This window comes from Bacillus rossius, chromosome 2 (assembly GCF_032445375.1).
Source record: "Bacillus rossius redtenbacheri isolate Brsri chromosome 2, Brsri_v3, whole genome shotgun sequence".
Taxonomy (NCBI): Eukaryota; Metazoa; Arthropoda; class Insecta; order Phasmatodea; family Bacillidae; genus Bacillus; species Bacillus rossius.
Window position 1 is genome coordinate 11112093 of NC_086331.1, and position 22240 is coordinate 11134332.

The window sequence follows — 22240 nt, forward strand, 5'->3', positions numbered from 1 at the left end:
CCGTATGCAAATGTCTCGGCGCGGGTGTTGTGCCCACTGTGGTGAAACACGCACCGCAATTAAGTTTGTCCAAGTTCCCTTGTGGGTTTGTGGTCAGCGCCGTGCGCGTGACCTTAAACAAAGTTCCGTACGTTGCGGGAGACGGCCCGTGCCGTATGCTGAAGAGCAGCCCCGTTGACCAAGTGTGGTGCGGGGTGTCCTTAAGTTGATGCGGCCGGATTAGGTCCGGGACCGAAAAAAGGGACCGGGTACTCACGGAGAGGTTAAATAATAAAAGGGGTTTGGTTAATTAATGGCTATAGTTACCGGACGTTACTTTCAATGTAGACAAAGGATGTTGCCTCTCCGTGGGACGTAGGTCCGCCCCGGTCCATGAGCTGCGCTGAACTGCCGAACTGGCATGGCGTCCGAGGGAGGCTCGGCCTCTCTAGCGCCAGGCGTGACCTCATTACGCTAGACTCCAAACGGGTGTGTCTGGAAGAGATTTTATTGTCGCTAAAATCCTCATTTAATGTTTCAGGAGAAATGGGTACGGTTCTTCTCTTGTCTACTCAGGTTTCCGCGGCTTTGTCTTTAATTGCTGTTCGGGTCGCCTGACTCGGGTGGGCCATGGCCAGGGGTGTGTTCCGTTAGCGGGAGCGTATACTGGCGGGTGCAGGTCGGGCTCTGGGGTGGTCGTCGGCCAGACGACGTCAGTACTCTCATGTGTATACGTCAATATTTACCTAATTTTCTGTTCAGTTTAGACTTTTGAAATTGCTCTTTTGGTTCATTCTCCTGTCTTGTGTTTTTTGAGGCTGTGGTATTTAATGTATTGTTTCTTTTATATAATACTTTCAGTTATGGCGGTTACACCTGTTCTTATTGGCATACATGTGTCTTTTTAGTACAGCATCTGTAGTATATGGAATGTAATTTCTCCTGACCATCTCCGTGGGTTTATGAAGTGTTTGGGTTTGAGTTTTATGGTCGTTTCGATGTAGGTTGCAATATGCCTGTAGGCGTTGTTTTGGTTTTTTCGAGTTGACTTGTTATTTCTGGTAAGTATATTATGATAATATTAAAGGATTATATATGTGATGGTAGAATTTCAAGGAACGTTTATGATGAGAATTATACAGTTTTGTTTGTGTACACGCTTCAGTTACTTCAATACTTATTATTAGTATTATCCTGACACTATGTTTATTTTAATGTAAAGATATTTTATATAGAAGAGAATTGGTTATTTTATGTCTGGCAATACATGGATTAGCACTAGTAGGTAGTACATAGTTGGTGGGCAATGAGTATTCGTACACCACATGTTTACTTTCATGTAATTATTATTTCCTTCTTTACTCCTTGTCACTTGAAAGTCGTTGTCGGGCTTCGTCGTTCACGTTACTTAGTTTAAAGGCATGGGTGGTGTAATTAATAGTTTGCAAGGCATCCTTGTTTTAGATATTTTAATATATTATTTTATCCTGCTGGAGGCTTGTGTTCGGAGGGGCGCTGCGTGTTTGTTATTTACGTCTGCCCTCCGGCAAGTGAAAGTTACTTACTGGTGACCTCACGAGGTTCGCCGAGGCGACTGTGGCGGTCTCTTGGGGAAGGCAGATATAATTTTTGTGTTTTCTGGACTATCGCCGAAGCGATGTGGTGTTTGAGGCATGGATTTGCTATGTCTGCAAACGATTTTGGCTAAGTGGTTATTAATATGAATATCATTGTGTGTTCTTTCACAAACATTACTGGTGTGTTCTATCTGGTTTCGTCGGAATGGGATTATAGTGCTTCTTATGCTTAATGGAATGCATAGTAGTAGAATATATATTCTTACCTGAACCAGTAACCTTTTACTTTACGTTTTGTTATTAACGCCAGAGCTTTCTATGCTTATTGGGTGTAGTTATATAGGTTATTTTTTTTACCCCGATATATCCTTAATTATTATTTACTAGTATGAGGACTATAGTTGGTCTCTGATTATTCCTCTACCACTATATAGAGATTGTGTTTTATCTAGCCTTGATGGGAAGTGAACAATAATCTTATAAGCATTTACAACATGACTCATATAATATTCTTTCACTCCATATTTAGAACACCACACTCTATGTCATGAGCGAAAGGGAAGGATGGATAGCAGTTAATATTTTTTTTTGTATGATTATTTAGTAACGATGGTATAACTATTTTATAATGATACATAGTTTATTAGAATAACATGCTATGTTTATAGCCGGGAACTAGTTTACTTATATGAAAGATAAATTAGTCAGAGCTGATGATAAGCATATGTATTACAGAGACCGTTAAAACGACTTATGTTTATATTCCTACAAAGTTTGACTATATAAACCTGCAGGTATTTAGTTTAGGGTATAACACGTTTTACTTACATATATATTATTTAATGGCTATACATACACTTTATTACTATATTTAATAACGTCTTGTGGCTATATCGCTTTGTACTTCCTATTTATTGCCTACACAAATACTATAAAGAATTTTATTTATTAATGAATGTATACTAGCTGGGCTAGCACTAAAGACTCGTATGTGCGTCTTTTTAACAAATGGGAATAGCATGTTTTGTCTCTGGTGTTGTGCCGTTCGTTCGCGAGGTCTTATGTGGGCTGTGGTGTATTTTTCGGTTGCTTAATAACATATTTTGATTATGTAGGTATTTATGGTTATTGATATTTCTTTGTGTTGTCATTTATCGGGTCATGCCATTTGGTGTGTTGGAGAGTGTGGTAGTTTTTATAATATTGTTCTCGTAGATAAATTTTTTAAAATTCTGGTTTTGGTTTATTGTGATTTACTTATGGGTTGTGTTTAGCCTAGTGGTATTTGGGGGTCCGTCCTTATTTATTTCATCAATGTGTTACTGAATTAGTATTTTTATAACCTTTCTTGCTTTTGCTGTCGATTGTTTATTTTATTACGTCATATCTCTATTTTCGCGTTTGTTTTATTTTACGTATAGGGATGTCTTTTTACTCTTTGCATCATGCTGTCTCATTAAACTATTATTATTTCATGGGAGTTTTCGCTGCTGAGGTTTTATCTGCATTGCGCTGTATTGCGTTTGTGAGTGTCTGCTATATAATTTTGGTTGTTATTTACACTTGATTTAAGGTTTTTGTCACATGCATTCGGCGGTTTCATGTAGTACTGGGCTGTACGTTTTTAATTGTGTTTCACGCTTAGGCTCTCCTGCAAGTTGGTATAGCGCGCGGGCCAGGGTCGAAAAATAACTTTCTTTTCTCGCTGGCTTTCATCGCACCAGGAATTTGTCAACAGTTTTCAGAGTGTGTCTACGGAGTACACACGTGCGCTCCCGCTTTGTAATATATTTTATAAATTTACTTATCGTTAAACGCTGTCGGTTGTGCGGGTTGCTCTCCTCACGGCGTATATAGGTGTTACTATTTTTAATATATCTTTTCGTCTGCGTTTTTATTTTTTTAATTACATATCGCCGGGGTGGAGTGGGTGCATTCCGGTGAGTTTTTCCTTTATGTATGCTTATTTGCGGTGCGCGAACAGGCTTACAGCTCCCCTACACGGTCGTTTGTACAACGTTTATTTATATTTATTTGTTACAAGTCGCCGGGGTGGGCGGGATGCGTTCCGGTGAGTTTTTTTATGTATGCTTATTTGCTATTTTTTTTATTACCTCGGTAACATACGTAATTTGTTTCTGACGATCGTGCCGCAGCTACATTTTATTTTTAATTACTGAACGCTTCGTGTTAACTGCAGGGGTCCCTTAATACATTCCTGGTCGCACGAGCGGGGCTCTCAGCACGGTGTTTGTACTCGACGTAAAGTAATGCTTAACACCTTGGCAGAGAGCCGATTACTACACATTGTTTGTATAATATTTATTTTTTACTTGACGTAAAATAATAGTAACTATGCTTAATACTTAACTTTCTTTACAATATATTAGGTTTTAACTATGCTTATAACACTAAAACATATTCGTGAGCGGGCCGCTCCCGCTTTGTAATATATTTTATAGGTTTACTTATCGTTAAACGCTGTCGGTTGTGCGGATTGCACTCTACACGGCGTACATAGGTGTTACTATTTTTTTTATATATCTTTTCGTCTGCGTTTTTATTTGTTACACGTCGCCGGGGTGGGTGGGGTGCGTTCTGGTGAGTTTTTATTTTATGTATGCTTATTTGCTATTATTTTTATTACCTCGGTAACTTATGTCGGTCGTGCGGCAGCTAATTACTTAACGTTACCCGTTAACTGCAAGGGTCCTAACTATGCTTATTTTCTGTTTTCCTAATATTTTATAATTTAATTATGCTTATTACTTAAAGCATTTTTTAAAGACATTATTATGCTTATAATATGATGTGTGGTGTTATAATTGCGCAGTTTATGAGTGATGCTCCAGCGGACAACAAATCGCTCTCTCTGCGCGGGATTTTTGAGGTTATGTTTCTTTAGTCATAGCTGGTATGGCGGGGCTTTTACGCATACTGGTGGTGGGAGTGGGGTAGACATAGTTAGTATGGTGCCATTTTTGAGGTTATGTTGCTCCGGGTATTTAGTCATAGCTAGTATGGCGGTGTTTGTTTTAAGCATACTGGTGGTGGGGATGGGGTAGACATAGCTAGTATGGCGCTTTTTTGAGGTTATGTTTCTCTCAGGTATTTCGTCATAGCTATTATGGTGGTGTTTGTTTTAAACATACGCTGGGTGGTGGGGTTGCGGTATTTGCTTTTCGATATTTAAACATGGCGGTTTGTTATTTCTTTTCCAAATTTAAATATGGCTGTTGGAAATTTAAATTGGCGGTTTCGGCATAGCTAGTATGGAGGGGGTTTCTTTTAGGCATACTTGGTGTGTGTGTGTGTGTGTGTGTTTTAAGCTTACATCTTGGTGGCATAGGCATAGCTAGTATGGCGGGGCCTTTACGCATATTTTTTTTTTAAATTTAAATATAGCGGTATTTTATTTCTTTTCGAAATATAAATATGGCGATTAAGCATACTCGGAGTGGAGGGTTTTCGTCATAGCTAATATAGGGGTGGGGTTTTATAGACATAGCTAGAATGATTGTATCATTTAAACATTTCTTTTTTCGAAATTTGGTGGTTGGGAATTAAACATTGCGATTAAGCATACCTGTAGTGGGGTTGGAGGGGTTTAGTCATAGCTAATATGGTGGTAATTGATTTTAGCATATTTTGTAATTTAACAATATGGCGGTTTGCTTTTCGAAATTTAAAACATGACAGTTAAGCATAATGGCGGGGGTTTTAGGCATACTTGGGGTGGGGGTTTATAGCCATATTTTTTTTCGTTTTATTTCTTTTCGAAATTTAAATATGACTGTTTAGGCATAGCTAGTATGGCGGGGGTTTTAAGCATACAACATGGCGCCTTTATTATGCTTATAATATGATGTGGGGGGTTATAATTGCGCAGTTTATGAGTGACGCTCCAGCGGACAACATCTCGCTCTCTCTGCGCGGGATTTTTGAGGTTATGTTTCTTTAGTCATAGCTAGTATTGCGGGGCTTTTACGCATACTGGTGGTGGGTGTGTGGTAGACATAGCTAGTATGGTGCCTTTTTGGGGTTATGTTTCTCCCAGGTATTTAGTGATAGCTAATATGGCGGTGTTTGTTTTAAGCATACTGGTGGTGGGGATGGGGTAGACATAGCTATTATGTTTCTTTAGTCATAGCTAATATGGCGGTTGGAAATTAAACATTGCGATTACGCATACTCGGTGTGGAGGGGTTTAGTCATAGCTAATATGGCGGTGGTTGATTTTAGCATTTTTTTTCTTCGAAATTTAAACATGGCGGCGATTGTGGAGTGGTGGGGTCTATAGGCATAGCTAGTATGGTGGTATTTCTTTTTCGAAATTGAAACATGACAGGTTAAGCATAATGGTGGGGGTTTGCTTTAAGCATACATCATGGCGTCAATTGTTTTAAGCATACAACATGGCGGCGGTTGTGGAGTGGCGGGGCTTTTAAGCATATTTTTTTGACATTTAAACATGGCGGTTTAAGCATACAATATGGCAGGTATTTTAAGCATAGCGGTTTAGGCATAGCTGGTATGGCGGTAGTTGTTTTTGGATCATTTTTATAATTTAACAATATGGCGTTTAAGCATAATGGCTGGGGTTTTAGGCATACTTGGGGTGTGGGGTTTATAGACATATATTTTTTCGAAATTTAAGCATAGCTAGTAATGCTTTTCGAAATTTTAAAGACAAACATTCTTTTAAGCATAGCTTCTTTTAAGCATATGTTCGTTATTTAATTCCTCATACTTCATCTGGTCCTGTGGTCTAGTGGTCAAGGCGTCAACCTCGTAACCACGACGTTGGTGCGTCCCTGGGATCGAATCCACCCAGCGCCCAGGTATTTTTGTATACAATTCCCGCCTTCGGAGCGACGGTGGCGCGCTCCGGTAACTAAAGGCTGAACTAAGATGGCGGTCTCCAGCAGACGGAAAAAGATGGCGGCCCCCAGTGGCGGCGACGGTGGCGCGCCCTGGTAGCCAATGTCAACAACAATGGTGGCCTCCACGTGACAAGATGGCGGCCCCCATGAAACAAAATGGCGGCCCCCATGAAACAAAATGGCGGCCCCCAGGCTGGTACTGGCACTGTGTTTACATTTCAATGTTTACATTGAGCCAGTAACAGCCTACTACTCCTACTTATATCACTTGATGTCTCAGATCAATTTACAATAATATTCATGAATATTGGTAACAGTCATCTATGGGCCACTGTAGGTACTACATTTCCATAGGTGTGGAGATACTGTAGTTGGACACACTTGGGTCATAAGTCTTTCCCTAAGGTGTTGAAACACTTGCCGAGGCCAAAATAGTGGATATGACAAGTCATTGATGCACTGTTCACCTATTATGGTGGCCCTGTGCGGGCAAAGCTGAAATGTCTTTTGACTGATGTCTATTACGTGAGTCCTGATTCGCACCTTTTGGTGAAACAAATACTACAAAAGATAGTATTATAAAGAAAAGTCTTATATGTGAGTATAAATGACTAGACTAAGCAGCTGGTGAGTTGAAGCCAACCATGGTGTCTAGCTGCAGAGCAAATGAACGAAGATATAAAAACACTACTGCTTAAAACAGAGATGTACAAAGGTTGAGGGGCTCGGCAGTACAAAATGCACCTAGCCCTGCTGGAGGTGATGAAGAACTGGCCGAGTTCCTAGTTACTGTTTGATACTAGGAGCCAGCTTCTTGCTTAAACATGAAGATAACTGCAGAGTACTTCAGGGCATGTTATGAACTTAATCGCGCCTATTCAGAAAGTGTTTTATAATTTGATAAGTGGCCAATACTAGAAAAAAAGTGTGTGTGTGGAGTCCACCCGAGACAGAAGTGAAACCTCTTGCTTATTAGGTATAGAGAGAGATAAATCATTAGTATTTTTTATTTTAAAAGATATAATTATTGAGAATAGTATGGATGCGGGTATGATGTCACATGAAAAAAAAAACCTGCAGTTTTCCACACTCTGTACCCTCGCATCCATTCACTGGCAATTTTTGGCCCTCTTTTGGGTGTTTATTCCCACATTTCCTTTGATAATATGTACCTCTTATCTGCTTCTGCCTATTTATTATTTTTAGGCATGATTTTAAGTCATTATCTCCAGCTGATTAAAATGATAGAACAAAAAAACCTCCAATCGAACATAAATTACATTTATATAGTATATATCGAAGTCTTTAAGTCCTTTTGACAATTTAAATGACAGTGTACACATACCAAACATAATTACGTTTATATAAAGCTAACCTCTTTAGTCTAGATATTGTTTTTACATTTTCAGCCACACTATTCACATAAAAATGAATGATACCTACTTATAAAGTTAATTGCACAAATCAATAACTCTTTTCCACACGACTACATAAATTGTAGATACATTAAAATAAAAGAAATATGGTAGCATCAATCGTTAGCCAGTACAAAAACTGAGTATACAAACACAAGCAGCATTACGATAATTGCATAACATCACTGTTGCATTATTTCTACCTCTCTTCTGACATCTCTCCCTCTGGCCATTTCAATTAGCATATAGCATGCTATGCTGCGTACCTATCCCCCCTTGCCATCTTTCTATTCGACCGCTAGTGCATGCGTTAGGAGTGGCGTCGCCACTGACATACTCTCCTTGTCTACCGGTTCCTCCACCACATACCTAACTATTCTCATGCGATCGTAATTTTTGCAAATGCTCGAAAATTGTAGCCCACTCAACAAAGAAGTTTCACTTCAAAAACAATGTCTAACATTCGTATCACATAATTAACATGACGTGTGCCGGCAACAGCATCCAGTGCTGGAGTGGCTTGAAGTGGGGTGAACACCCTCCAGGGGTGTGATGTCCTCAGTCGTCACTGTCGAACAGCTCCTGTAGGCAGGCAGTCTGCCAGGCAGAGCGAGGCTGCGGCCTTCCCTCTTGTTGGGCAACAAGGAAGAGGAGAGAGGGAAAGGCCGCTCCAGGGGAAGAAGGATGCTAGAGTGTAATCCCAAGAGCCGCTCCAGCGAAGGATTCCAGAGCATAATCACGAAGGCTGCTCCAGAGGAAGGAAGGAGAGACAGTATGGGAGAGGAGAGCAGAAAGCACTAAACCAAATTCCAAATTCCTGCTTTGTTTCCTCAGGTTTCTCTGGGGTAAGGATCTCTAACTGGTACCGCCGTTTCTTCATATGCTCGGCCGGGAGCGTGTGACAGCGATACCAGGAACTATTATGTTCCCTTAACTCGCTATGTGGGAAGTCAATTCAAGATTTCGACCCGTCACTTTATTCGAATCATTAGAAGCGACGGCGGGGCGCGAAGTGTGCGATTTTAAGATTAATAGTGGCTCACGGTCCTGCAAGTAGTTAAGTGGCTGTCGCTGTGGTGCTTGGCTTTAATTTAGTGTAGATGTCTGGCGGGGGGAAGGTCACCCTTCCCCCCTCAGTTACGTGGCTAGCTGATGTATGGAAGTGTCGTGATGTCTGTATTTAGAGGCTTGTATAGTACTGTGAAATAAGTGGCCTAGTTAATCTCATCGTGTGAGTTTTTTTTTTTTTTTTTAAATGGGGGACCCCCCCAGGGGGTCCACCCCGCCAAAAAATTCCTGTTCCTTTATTAGGAGCAGTTGGTAAATACATACATGGAGGGAAAAATCTGAATACAATAAACAGCAAAACAAAACATATTTACAATAATTTACACGGCACTGGGCCCCTTCCAACAAAAGAGTCCTTGGGGGCTGGTGGTGATGTTTGGCGTCTGATTGTTGGTTGGTGGTGCTGGAGATGAAGAGCTGCAGGTGAGGCCGGGCCCGTTTGGCTCGGGTCTGGCCTGAAGATTGGCGGCCGGGTCTTATGGTCAGCGGTACTTGTGGGGGTGGGCAGTGGTGTAGATGATTTGTCCCGCAGTGCATTACCGTAGAGGTGCGGGCCACCGATGTTAGCCGTCGGCCCCCCTGGCATCGGCGGCGGCATCTTCGTCGGCAGCATCACCCAGGAGGAGGTGGGCAGTGGTGAAGAGGGGGCGTCTGGGATGTGGGGTGATAAGGGGGGGGGGGGGGGTTCGGCGAGAAGTTGGATGAGAGGGTTGAGGTTGGTGGAGCATTTGTGTAGGAATTTCTGTGTGATGTGGGAGATGCTGTGATGAAGATGGGGAAGGCCGGTTTGATCGAGGAGGTGTTGGCGGAGGGTGGCGCGTGGGAGGCCAAGGATGAGGCGTGTGCCGAGGAAGAATGAGCGGGTGATCGGGCGAAGGTTGAAGAGGGAGGAGTGTGCCCAGGTCGGGCATGCGTAGGTGAGATGAGAAATGACGTGGGAGCGGTAGACTGTGATGCGGTTGGAGAGTGATGTACCGGATGTGGGACGGAGGACATGTGCCAGTTGCCCCATGACAGCGCGGGTTTTTGTTCTGATGGAGTCGAGATGCGGTAGGAAGGTGAAGTTGGAATCAAGGGTTACCCCGAGGTAGCGGGTGGTGGGGGTCCAGGGGATGATGTGATTGCGGAGTTTGGGTGGGTGGTCTCGTTTGGGGTGGTATCGGGAGAAGAGGATGGAGGAGGTTTTGGTTGGGTTTAGGGCGATGCCGTGTGCGATGAATTGGGTCTGGAGGGAGTTTAGGCCGCGGCTCAGACGGTCGCCGAGCATCTGCTCCGAGACTGAGGAGGCCAGTATGCAGGTGTCATCTGTATACTGGACTAGGTAGGTGCCTGGTGGGGGGGGGGGGGGTGAGGTCGGCAATGTGGAGAGTGAAAAGGAGTGGGCTGAGGATGGCTCCTTGGGGGACACCGGCGTGGATTGGTCGTGGTTGGGAGAGTTGGCCCTCTACTCGAACTTTGAAGGAGCGGTCTTCTAGGAAGGAGCACAGGAGTCGTGTCAGGTGGGGGGGAATGTTGGTGGCAGCGAGTCGGTGGATCAGTTGGGCGTGTGGGACAGAGTCAAAGGCTTTGGCGAGGTCAAGGAGAGCCATGCCCGTGTGTTGCCGCCTGGAGAATCCTTGGACCACCAGGAGCTCCACCCGGGCGATGTCGTGGGAGGTGGAGTGGTGTGGGCGGAAGCCAAACTGGTGGTTGGGGAGTAGGTGGTGGTTGTTGATGATGGGGAGGAGGCGTTGGAGGATGGCCTTCTCTGCCACTTTTGAGAGGATGGGTAAGAGGGAGATGGGTCGGAAGGAGGAGGGGAGGGTGGGTGGTTTGGCTGGTTTGGGGATGGGGCAGATGATGGCGTTCTTCCATGAGGATGGGAAGTGGCAGTGGAGAAACATGGCATTGGTGATTAAATGCCTCTGTGAGCAGTGAAAGGAACGACAGGTTTCGTGAATGCATTTTTAAGTCGCAAAATACCCCAATACATGTTTTACCTCTTAAAATAACAAGCATGTAATTGTCAATGTTTTGGCAATGCACGGGGGCTTGACACATGCTTCACATATCCACTGTTAGGGCACCTTCTCCCTACTCCTTGGGCTAATTATATTGGTTCCACAGAGTAATGGACATGGAAGACCTGAGCACTTGCGAGCTAATATGTATGGGTCTGTATCGGGTAGCATGTCATTGTAGATACGCCATTCCATGTAATCAATCTTCATTTACATGATTTGTCCCCTTATAGAAGTGTTTTTTTTTTTTAGAGAAACTGAAAGCACAGGTAATTTTTGTTAGGTTTCAAAAGTTAGGATGTGTGCATAACATTTTTTTAGTATCTTATGTATTTCATATCTTATTTAACATCACTTTAATAAATTTTATTTCATCAGTCCATCATTTAATTTGAATAGATAAAGCCACATTCGAGCCAGTGATTAAGTTAAGGATAGTAGGTTATGCGATAAATTTACCATAGGTAGTAGTGATTCTCTTCGAAAATATTTAAAAACAGTAGCATGGCTGCTAACCTCAACTCAGAGGTAAATCACCATAAAAAGAAATGTAATAGACATCCAGGGCATTTTCCTTAATTTTAATTGTCCTTATTTTTTTAGTACAGCATACACTTTTATTTTGATTTCAAGTATCTTACAGTCTTATGGATTCATTTATCTGTGGTTTTTGTGAACATAATGTCAGAAGGCACATTAGAAAAAAGATCGTTAAAATTATCTTTTTTTTTTCTTTATTGTTGTTTATGATAGGTCGGTAATATTGAAATTATTTGATAGACAATGGGGACAACTTCTAATTTAGAGAACTTGTGTCGAATTTGTGCAGGTGAACAAACAAACAACATTTTTATTTTTAGTGAAGAAGGGCAAAAACTTTATTTAGAGGCAAAAATGAAAAAGTATTTGACAATCTCGGTGAGTGTTTTTTTTTAATGTCATTCGCCATTTTCCGGTGGGGTAGATTTTATTAGTGTGTGGTGTCAGTCAAAAATTTTTTTTTTTTTCGTGACGAGAAAGTGTAGTACCGCATTATTTTATTTTTTACAGGTTTCATCGAATGATAAGTTGCCGAAAATGGTGTGTTTGAACTGTTGTAAAAAACTTGATAGTATTCATCGGTTCGCTTCTATGGCTGTAAAAATGCAGGACAAATTGAAAACTCTCGCAGAACCGCTCACATCTTCGGAGGAAATCAAGAAAGAACATAGCATTTTACATTCTATTCTAAGCAAGGTTGGTTGTTTTATGACTATCGAACCAGTAGTGTACACTTTGCCAAACAATATTTCCCTTAAGAATTCATTGACTAGCAAAGGGAGGAAACGAAACAGAGGAGGTCATGAGACTGGACCACATTTGAAAATTTACTATGTAGCAAAGGTGGGGTAAAGTCTCTTGAACTTACAACATTGTTTGTGCTGTCATGCATGTTAGTACACAATATGCCAAAATGGACAGTAACTTAATTGAGTAGATTTTTTCGCATTCAAGAATGAATCATTTATGTAGTTTAAATAACAGCATTCGACTAGCTGCAAAAATATACTGGTTTGGGCCATATATCATTATTGAAATATTAGGTTATATTGTCTCTAATAATAACTAATGGCAAAACATTTAAAATTGCAAAAAAAAATTTTTGGTAGCAACATTTTTTTAAAATTTATTTTTTAAATGTAAGGCTACTTGTTCTGTGGATCCCATGTGGAGTTCAGTGCTACAAGATATGCAACAAGTAAATTTGTATGTATATATAATAATACAGAGTACATTTAATATTTCATAAATACAGTACATCTTGACGCTTGTCATTAAATAGAGAAAAGAGCAGCACAAATTAGGGTAATTTTTTCACATTGCGGCTTTTCTGTAAATAAAATTAGGAAAATATGTTTTCATGAACACTAAAGGCTTTTTTTATTTATCCTGTCAACCGTTTCTTAATTCCTACTGGTTTTTGAGAAATTACTGTTTGTAGGTCACAGATGGCCAATGCACTGAAACAGCCATCACCATTTTGTGCTTTAATTGCATTGCCAATCTTATGGTCTTTCATAAATAATGAGTTTATTTTTGATTTGGATATTGTAATGTAATGTAACGTAAATAATAACTTTAAAAAAATTATGTGATTCCCTACTGTGCATCTATACCAAAGCGTCAACATGCGATAGAACGTAAACTGATGTACAAAAGGAATTGTCATAGTGTGTATCAAATGTAATAATTCCTTTTATATGTGGTGTCACATGTATGTACAGGGTGTCTACTGACCCTGGAAAACCTGGAAAAATCAGGGAATATTGTAATCAGGGAAAAATCAGGGATTTTTTTTCAAAAATCAGGGAATTTTTGTTTGGTAGGTTGTATTTGGCAATACTTTTTTGTTTATTGATCAGCTTGCATTGACGTAGCATCAAGTGTATCTCCTCCCATTTTTATTTTTGAATGGCAAATAACGAACAGTTCCCACGTCCATTTTCTTTTATTTACCATCGGATTCGGAAGTGGCGTTATATCACGTGATACAAACTGATTCAAGCTGGTCTGTTGTCCTGCTGACGTGACATACTACGGCATGTGCTTCCCGCGTTCGGATTACACCGACAGGTGCATTTAATTTTAAGTAATAATGGATGCCCCCAACATAAACTGGGCATTTTTGTTAGCTTTGAAAATACATATCACAGACACTTTTGGTGAAGATTCGCCATCGTTGCTAGAAATTGGTAGCTGTGGGCTTCATACAGTCCTTGGTGCTTTCAAAACTGGAATTTCTGCTACATATTGGGATGAGGTTGGTTTTTTGAGACACAGTTACTTTTTGTTTAAGCATGTACCTGCAAGGAGGGCAGATTACATTAGAATAACTAGATCAGAGCTTTTTCCCAAAAAATGTTGTGCAATCAGATGGTTAGAAAATACTGCAGTTGTTGAGCATGCCATGAAAACATTACCCCACCTAAAGAAATTTGTTAGTGAAGTTTCTATTTCATAGGCCTGTGCGAATAGTGTTTTTTTGGATGCGAAGCGAATATCGAATCGAATACGTACTAAAAATATTCGCGAAGCCGAATCGAATTGCGAATATGTATATTTCTTGACAAGGCAATATTACACTTAAATTATTAAATACTGGATTAATAGGTAATAGTAAGGCTTTGATTCAAAGTTTAATCTGTATTATATTTTTAATAGTAACAAAGCAAAGTAATAAGCAAAAAATTGAATTCTAAAAATTACAATGAATAAAGAAAATCATATTTTTATGCAGTTACATTAGAACTACAATGGTGCTTTGTATTTTAGGCAGTTAAGTAAAAAAAAATTAACTATCTAAAGATTTGTTATTATAGTTAAACATACCAAATGTCATTTTAAATTTGCCTTCAAAAACACCAAATGTTCAACATGTTGAGGGAGAAGGCATTCCCTTCTACTGGTAACAACATTACCTGCCACTGAAAACAGTCGTTCAGAACTCACTTGAGTGGCAGGAATCCCTAAATATTTTGAAGCTACAACAGACAAGTTTGGATATTTGTTGCTTCCATGATTTCTCCACCAACCCAGTGGATCGTCACTTCTTGGAAGACGCGGTTCACTGAGATAATTTCTTATTTCGTCTTCTTTCTGGTTTGTGGCTGGTTGGTTGGGCAGTGAGTCAAGTGCAGCCCACAAAACAGATTTTTCTTCACTAGATTTTACAATCACCTTTTCATTTGCTTCTTTTGGTAAAATTTTTAATTCAGTACCAAGAATACTTTCTGCCTCAACATCAGACATCAGCACGCCCTTAAATCTAGGGTCTACTAGCATTGCAATGCAACTGACTTGCTCCTTCTTGAAATTTGGAAATCTTGACTTCATGTTTTTGCACAATGCTTTGGCAAACAAAATACCATCTTTCTGCTGTTGTGCATGGCTTTCTAGGTTGGATGTTAGACAGTGGAGAATTGGTATTATCATCGATGTGGTTGGATAACTTTCGCCACTCATTTCTTCTGTTGCTTCAGCTAATGGTTGTAGCACCTCAACAATACTTACTGCTTGTTTCCATTCCGATGATGACAACATTTCTGTATTTCCACTGTTGGCATGTTCTGCGACCAAGGCAGCTTTTATTTGTAACAGCCGCTTTAACATGAGAAATTCAGAGCTCCAACGTGTGTCTACATTTTGTATTACCTCAAGCTGAGGCATATTTAGTTGTGCCTGGAGTTTGTGTAGTCGTTTTCTAGCCGAACTACTCCTCCTGTAGTGAGCAACAATACCTCTAGCCTTGCTCAGTAGAGTTTTCACACCGGGACAATCCTTTTTACTGTCTTCAATGGCTATTTGGAGGGTGTGGGCAAAGAAATATCGTGAACGTTCATGAAACAGTGAAGAGAAAGCCAGCTTAAAATTGGCTGCATTGTCTGTAATGGAAAATATGGGAACAGTACATGTTTCCGTACATATTCCCCACTCTGACAAGAGAGACTTGATCGTTGTGCTGATATTAACACTCGTGTGGGACTCTTGCAACACAACAGTGTTCAGTGCAAATGAAACGTAGGTAAAATCTGGTTGCAGGTAATGACACGTCAGGCTGACATAACTGTCAGTGGACCGAGATGTCCAACTATCTGATGTCAGAGACAGAGCTGATATTCTAGGCAAATCATTCGACAACTGGGACTTAAGTGTTTCTTTGGTTTCATTGTACAAAGCTGGTATGTAGTGTTCTGAAAACGTTGTTCTGGAGGGCACTTGGTAAGTGGGCGCTATGTACTTGTTGCCAAGTAACTCCCTGAAACCTTTGCCTTCAACAAAGTCATAAGGCAGCATCTCAGAAGCCAACATTTTTGCAATTTGTTTAGTGATGCTTTGTGCAGCAGGGTCACCTGGTTGCATTTTTTTGTGTTTGTTAACAAAATCGGAAATTTTTGGTTGTGTTAGGCTTACTTGAAGATTTTTTGATGTTTGAGACATCTCTGAATTTTTGCATTCCTGTAACTTCGTATACAGCATCTTGTGTTTGTTTTGCAAATGGTTTTGCAGTGTAGTAGTAGTACCTAAAAAAAAAAAAAAAAATTAAATAACCATTTTCATAAAATTATATTAATTATATTTCATGTTGCATACCTAACCTAACCAACCGTTCACAATCCACACCAATTCACAGTATTTTTTATGTAGCTCACCTAGCCTAGGCAATTATTTATGGGAGGGGTGAAAACAGAAAATAAAATATTTTAAAAAATAATAATAATTTTGCTAGTGTTCTTTCATTGTCCCACAAAGCATCTTAAATGCTACAAACCAAACTCAACCATTCATATTACTTTATATGTTAAATGTTGCAAACTTAACCTAACAAACAATCCAAACAAATTTACAGAGTTTTAAATGTAGCTAAGTAACCTAGCCTTCCCAAAAATTTTACATTATTTTTACTGTAGCCATTCTAACCTAACCAACCATTAAAACGATAAATTACCAGGAAACTACTTAAACTATTGCAATTCCATTATACAGAATTAGAAAAAATGTAAGCAAGAAAAAATGCATTTGGAAATTTTTGATTACTTTTGTTTGGATGTGCCCCTCTCATCAGTAACTATCCTAACATAATCTAATCATTCCAATAATTGAAACCATTTTATTGTATTATAAATAAAGCTAACCTAACTGTTCAAATGGTTGACTGTAAGTATTGCAGTGTTGTTTCACAGAATCATCAAATATGGTGAGAGGTATTTAACAATACCCTTTTTTTTATTTATATTTAATTGTTTTCAAAAGAACATATTATATTCTATAAAATTATTCATTTTAAATTAAACGAAACGTCTCTGTATCTTATGATAATATACTATAAAATATTTTATTATTTGCATTTCTTAGTCGGAAATGGTAACGAACACATAATAAAAGTTTTTTTTTTTTGCACAATCTTGTTTTGAAAGGCAGAAGGATTATTGAAACCTCTAAATAAAGTGTGGTTATGTCTTCACAATATCATTTGCGTCTTTACTCCTACAATTAAACAAGTTTATTTTATAGTTAAGTTCAAACAGATATTTACATATAAAAAAAAAGATTATATAATTTCAAAAGTATTGAATACTACTTCCGTGAAAAACAAAAAGCAGATGTATGCTAGTAGACATAATTTTCTTTATACAATTTGTTTGGACTCGGGTAGTGTGAATAAACTTGCCTCGTGGCGTCGAGAAGATTTTATTGCAATCGTTGCACATTGCCGCCGAACTTCCCGATTCGGTGAAATAATCCCAAATAAGGCTTGTTCTTTTACGTTTTAAACAAAAACCCGGTGATTCGTCACAACTTCGGCTTGAACTAGCCATTTTACGTGGTAAAGAGAATGTTTACTCTATGTCGTCATAACCTCACAGCTCACACCTCACGACTGAAAACAAAGTAGCAACTACGGCCGTGGCTGCAACTGGAGATTGTCGATGTTCATTTGTTCAATACAATCGATTTACGTGGCCATTATTATTCGTATTCGTAGCGTGTTTGATGATTTGCAGGAAAAACAAAGGCTGTATTGGGACTCACTGAGCTAGCACTTTCTCGCACGACGGTATTTACCGACGGTTTTATTTTTTTTAAAAAAAAAGCTTCGCAATGCATGCGAAGCTTCGCATCACGTTCGAAGCTTCAAATGAAACGAATAGCAAATTACTGGCGAAGCCAAATCGAATATCGAAACAAGCTTCGATTCGATTCGCAAAGTCGAAGCTTCGCACAGGCCTACTATTTCATCTGTCTTTCAATGTAGGTAGTGGAAAGTGCTCTTGAAGATAATATTCTAGAAGTAATATTTACATTTTTCCACTGTTTGGCATCAGAGCTGGAATTGTATCTTACAATGTTCCAAAGAAATTTGTTAGTGATGTTTCTATTTCATCTGTCTTTCAATGTAGTTAAAATTGCTCTTGAAGATAATCTTCTAGAAGTAAAATTTACATTCTTCCACTCTTTGGCATCAGAGCTGGAATTGTTTCTTACAATGTTCCAAAGTGAAGCACCCATGGCACCTTTTCTGTATGATTCACTGGTAGACATTTTATTAACTTTGGCAGGAAAGTTTGTGAAACCAGAGGTACTGAAGAGCTTTAGGGAAAAACGCAATGTATCTCGATTGGATGTAGATAACCAGGAAAATCTATTGACTGCTAACAATATCAAGTTGGGTTATGCAGTACGCCATGACATCAAGAAAGAGAAACTACCAGAAAAGTCTGTCCTGTTACTGAAAAATGATGTTAGGACTTGTCCAAAGGTTATGGTAAAAATACTTCAAGACAAAAGTCCCCTAAAGTACAAACTTACCAAAGGAATTTCCTGCTTATGTCCGTCTATGGCTTTAAATTCGGGTGTGAGGAAACAGCGTGTGAAGTACAGTTTAGAATGTTGTCTTCGAAACAGGTGGCTATCAGGACAAGAAGCTGATAACATTGAGTGATCATATCAGTTGGTATGTTCCTCGCAAGATTCTGAAGCACTGTTCTCGTCTTTTTATCGAGAAGATGGGTGCCTTGATCACTTGTGGATGCTCATTCTTAAGGCACATACATTAGTTGCCAAAACAGGCCTTCTAAAGTTTGTGAGGATGGTGATGGAAATGCATCATTGGAAAGAGGATTTTCAGTGAATTCTAATCTGCTGACTGAAAACTTGCAGGAAGAAACACTGATTGCACAAAGACAAGTGTATGTCTTTGTTCAACGTTCTGGAGGTGTAGAGCATGTTGATATCATCAAGTCCATGTTACAGTATGTAAGAAATGCTAGTTGTAGGCGTAAGGAAGCCCTGCAAATAAAACAAAAAGAAAAGGAAGCTACAGACAAGAAGAAGGCAGAAAAAAGAAGAGTTGAAGAGGAGATCAAGGCATTGCAGTTTAAGAAGGCTCGAGTGTTGGATTTGGCTTGTTCTGAAGCACGTGCTATAGATGCAAAAGTTGAGTCACTGCGAAATTGACGGGAGCTTCCTTTTACTAATTTTTTTTGCAAAAGTAAGTGTGTGAAATATTTGTAGCAGCATGTTTTATTTGCCATCAATTGAGTCACTTTGGCCACGTCTAGAAGAAGGTAATATTTTTACTAATTTAAGTAAGTTGAAATACTTTGAAACCCATCAATGTATTGTTATGCAGTTTTTTCAGTCTCGTGGAATGTCGTAATTGTGTTAAAGAAAACCTGGAAAAATTCAGTGTTAGACCTGGAAAACCTGGAAAAATCAGGGAATTTCGTTTACTAGATCTGGTAGACACCCTGTATGTAACATAACAATAATTCTTTTTATATGTGCTGTCGCATGTAACAAGTCTGTGCTTCGTGCTAAAAAAAAATCACTGTCACGGGTTGATGCTTGGGTTTGGATGCACAGTAGAGAATCACGTAATTTTTTTTTAAACTTATTGTTTACGTTCACATTGATTTATAATATCCAAATTAAAAACAAACATGTTCTTATGTATGGAAAACCACAGGATGGCAACACAAAAGCACAACATGGTGACAGCCTAAAATGTTAAAATGTCCTAAAAAACATCAAAAAGTTAAATCTTAAAATGTCCTAAAATGTTATCTTAAAAATTACAAACTCTTACTCAACTAAAAATATAAAGTTATTTTGATCTCTTTAGGAATTTGGTTAATTATAGACAAATTTGACATAACAATGTGTAGCATTAATAAAAATATTGCTTATCAAATTTGATTGTATTAGTTTATTGGAAAATATATAAAATGTTAATAAAATATAAATTTATACTGTTGAAGGAGATAAACTTCAAAACTTTTAACGGTGGTATTCTGTACGTAATATTGAATTAGAATACCAAAATAAAATTACATCAATGTGTTGCACTGGTTTGATTATAAAGGATATCAATCGTTTCTGTCACATAAGGGAGGACAAAAAGTAGTTATTTTTTAGAAAAAATTTATATTATTTGAAAGTGTTAGTAAGTTAAAAAAAAATTATCTCTAAGTTATCATTAAGAAACCATAAAAAATCTTGTGGTCAAACTATTGAAAAGAACATCAAACTAGATAGAGTAGACTTATTATTATCCAGGGTAATGTCTGGCACGTGGCCCATGGGTAATTGAAAAACACTGTTAAAGCAATGTCAGAAAAAACTGTTTGATTAAAAAATGTTTTTCTTGTGATCTAGACAAACGCTATAAGATTGTACATTAATCTTATATGTGCACTTACCCAAGTACATCTCAGCAGCATTTGTTGCTTGATTCACAACAAACATTATTAAAATACCCCGATACATATGCAGAGTACGTAATATGCACACTTAAGTTTTGGATGTAATTTACAGAAAAAGTTTCAGTACATATGACCAGAACATAAACGTATTTTACTTCACTGTCACAGTTACATAGCAGTAATATAAGTTAAATGACATCTGCTTCTTGGATTAATTTTTTTCTTACAAATATTGGAAAGAAATCTCCGTAAAACCATTTTGTCTGTAAGGAGGCTATCTTTGTCGTGTTGGGCAGTCTAGAAGATCTTCGACATAACTACGCGCTAGTGTGTGTGACACAGACTTCATCTTCACTCACTTCCAGTATCTCCCTCATTTTCTTCCCCTTTGATTTTCTGAATGATGTCATCAGTTAGTGCAACAAAACCAGACTGGTATGCATCACATTCAAACCATTTTACAAAATGTCTTGCTGATGTACTTACTCGCTGCCTGATACATAGAGCCAAGATTATATGGTTTTATGCGAAATCGCGAATTTTCACGCGAAATTCATCCCAAACCGCGAAAAATGTGAAATGTTTTCTAACCACAAATAAACACCTCAATATTGATTTAAATCGTTAACTACCGACTATTGGTTGATTGACAAAAATTCCGTATCTGTTTGTAGAAGAAATGGTCGTCATCCAACTGCAGTGTGGTGGTTATTTAATGCGTTAATTATTCATCTTAAAAAATTACAAGATATCACAAAAATTGACGATTTCACGAACAAAAAAAGATCGTTATCGGAGTTAGGTTAGGGTTTTTAAACGCATCTAGCCACTAGAGATCACGCAATATTAACAACTGACAATCGTAAACTTAAAATTATCAAGTTAACAAACACAACGTGAAAAATCTCAGCGCCTTGTTTGCTGTATCATTTGAAAAATACACGTGAAAAAAAAACTGCATTCATTAAATAAATACGTATGAAAATAAAATAAAAGCGAACATTGATATTTAATGATCACTTAATATTTAATGAAATTTCACTGTAACGCAATTTTGTGTGCTTGTTGAATAAGCAAGCAGTTTACCGTGAAGCCTTCATTTTCATTTCACACTTCACAGGCGAGAGTGCCAAAATCGTAACATAATCGAAGTTTTCCGATCGCTAATGAAAAAGCACCATATTGCAAGGATTTATTTATTTTACGGTCATTAAATATTTTAAATAACGCTTACCTACCCAACCCTCCCGGAAAATAAATAAAAACATTTATTTCACTGACCTGACATAACCTAACCTTTTACTTCGGGTTGAGTATATGGCTCTCTCGCCTGTAAAAAGTAGGCTTCCCGCGGTTTATTTTTTCGCTAAAACTTCAGTAAATACTAGTTTTTGGTACCTCCGGGCTTTGTTTACAAATGACGTGCATAAATGAAAGCTAAATTTCTTAATCATGCCGAAAAATAAAGCTACTGCGGCATCACGTGCTGACGAGTTTAAGAATGAGGGATTATATGTCAGTGACGGAAAAATACTTTTCTGTAAATATTGTAATTGCCGTTTGGAGCATGAACGTAAGGACACGGTAAACAAGCACATAATTAGCGACAAACATGTAAAAGCTAAACGATCCCCATGCACTTTGAAACGACAGCTTTCTATCCCAGAAGCAGGAGTGGCGCAAATATGCGCAAAAAAACAAAATGAAGATTTTGTTCTCGAAACTGTTGAAGCCTTTGTAGCTGCAGGTATTCCTCTTGAGAAACTTGACAACAGCAAGTTGACTGCATGGATGCAGAAGCATGTAAGTGGTGCTGGTGATCTTCCAACAGCGGATTGGATGAGGAAAAAGTACATTCCCCTACTTAGAGAGAAAAAAGAAGTGGAAATCAAGCAGCAGCTCTTGGGGCAAGATGTGGTCATACTCGCAGATGAAACCACTGACAAGAGTAATAATTGTGTTTTCAACATCTTGTTTAAAATTCTGAAACCAGGTGCTGAACAAGATGTTATCTTAGGGGCTTCTTGTGTCCTTGATGCAGCAAATGCTGTTTGTTGTTCTCGGGCAGTGATTGAT

At 38.8% G+C, this 22240-nt stretch overlaps 1 protein-coding gene across 4 annotated transcripts in view; it reads left to right on the forward strand.

Annotated features, from left to right (window-relative positions):
• The first annotated feature begins 11505 nt into the window (after window positions 1-11505).
• Window positions 11506-22240, forward strand: part of LOC134529097 (zinc finger protein 534-like) — an 83485-nt gene continuing 72750 nt past the window's right edge. Inside the window, exons 1-2 of one of the 4 annotated variants that reach the window (XM_063362826.1) lie at window positions 11506-11840; window positions 11973-12158. In XM_063362826.1, coding sequence (XP_063218896.1) covers window positions 11706-11840; window positions 11973-12158 — 321 coding nt within the window. In that variant the 5' untranslated portion in view covers window positions 11506-11705. Of the gene's footprint in view, window positions 11841-11972; window positions 12159-22240 lie in introns of those variants that run through there. The other 3 variants (XM_063362827.1, XM_063362825.1, XM_063362824.1) reach the window with 3 other exon arrangements.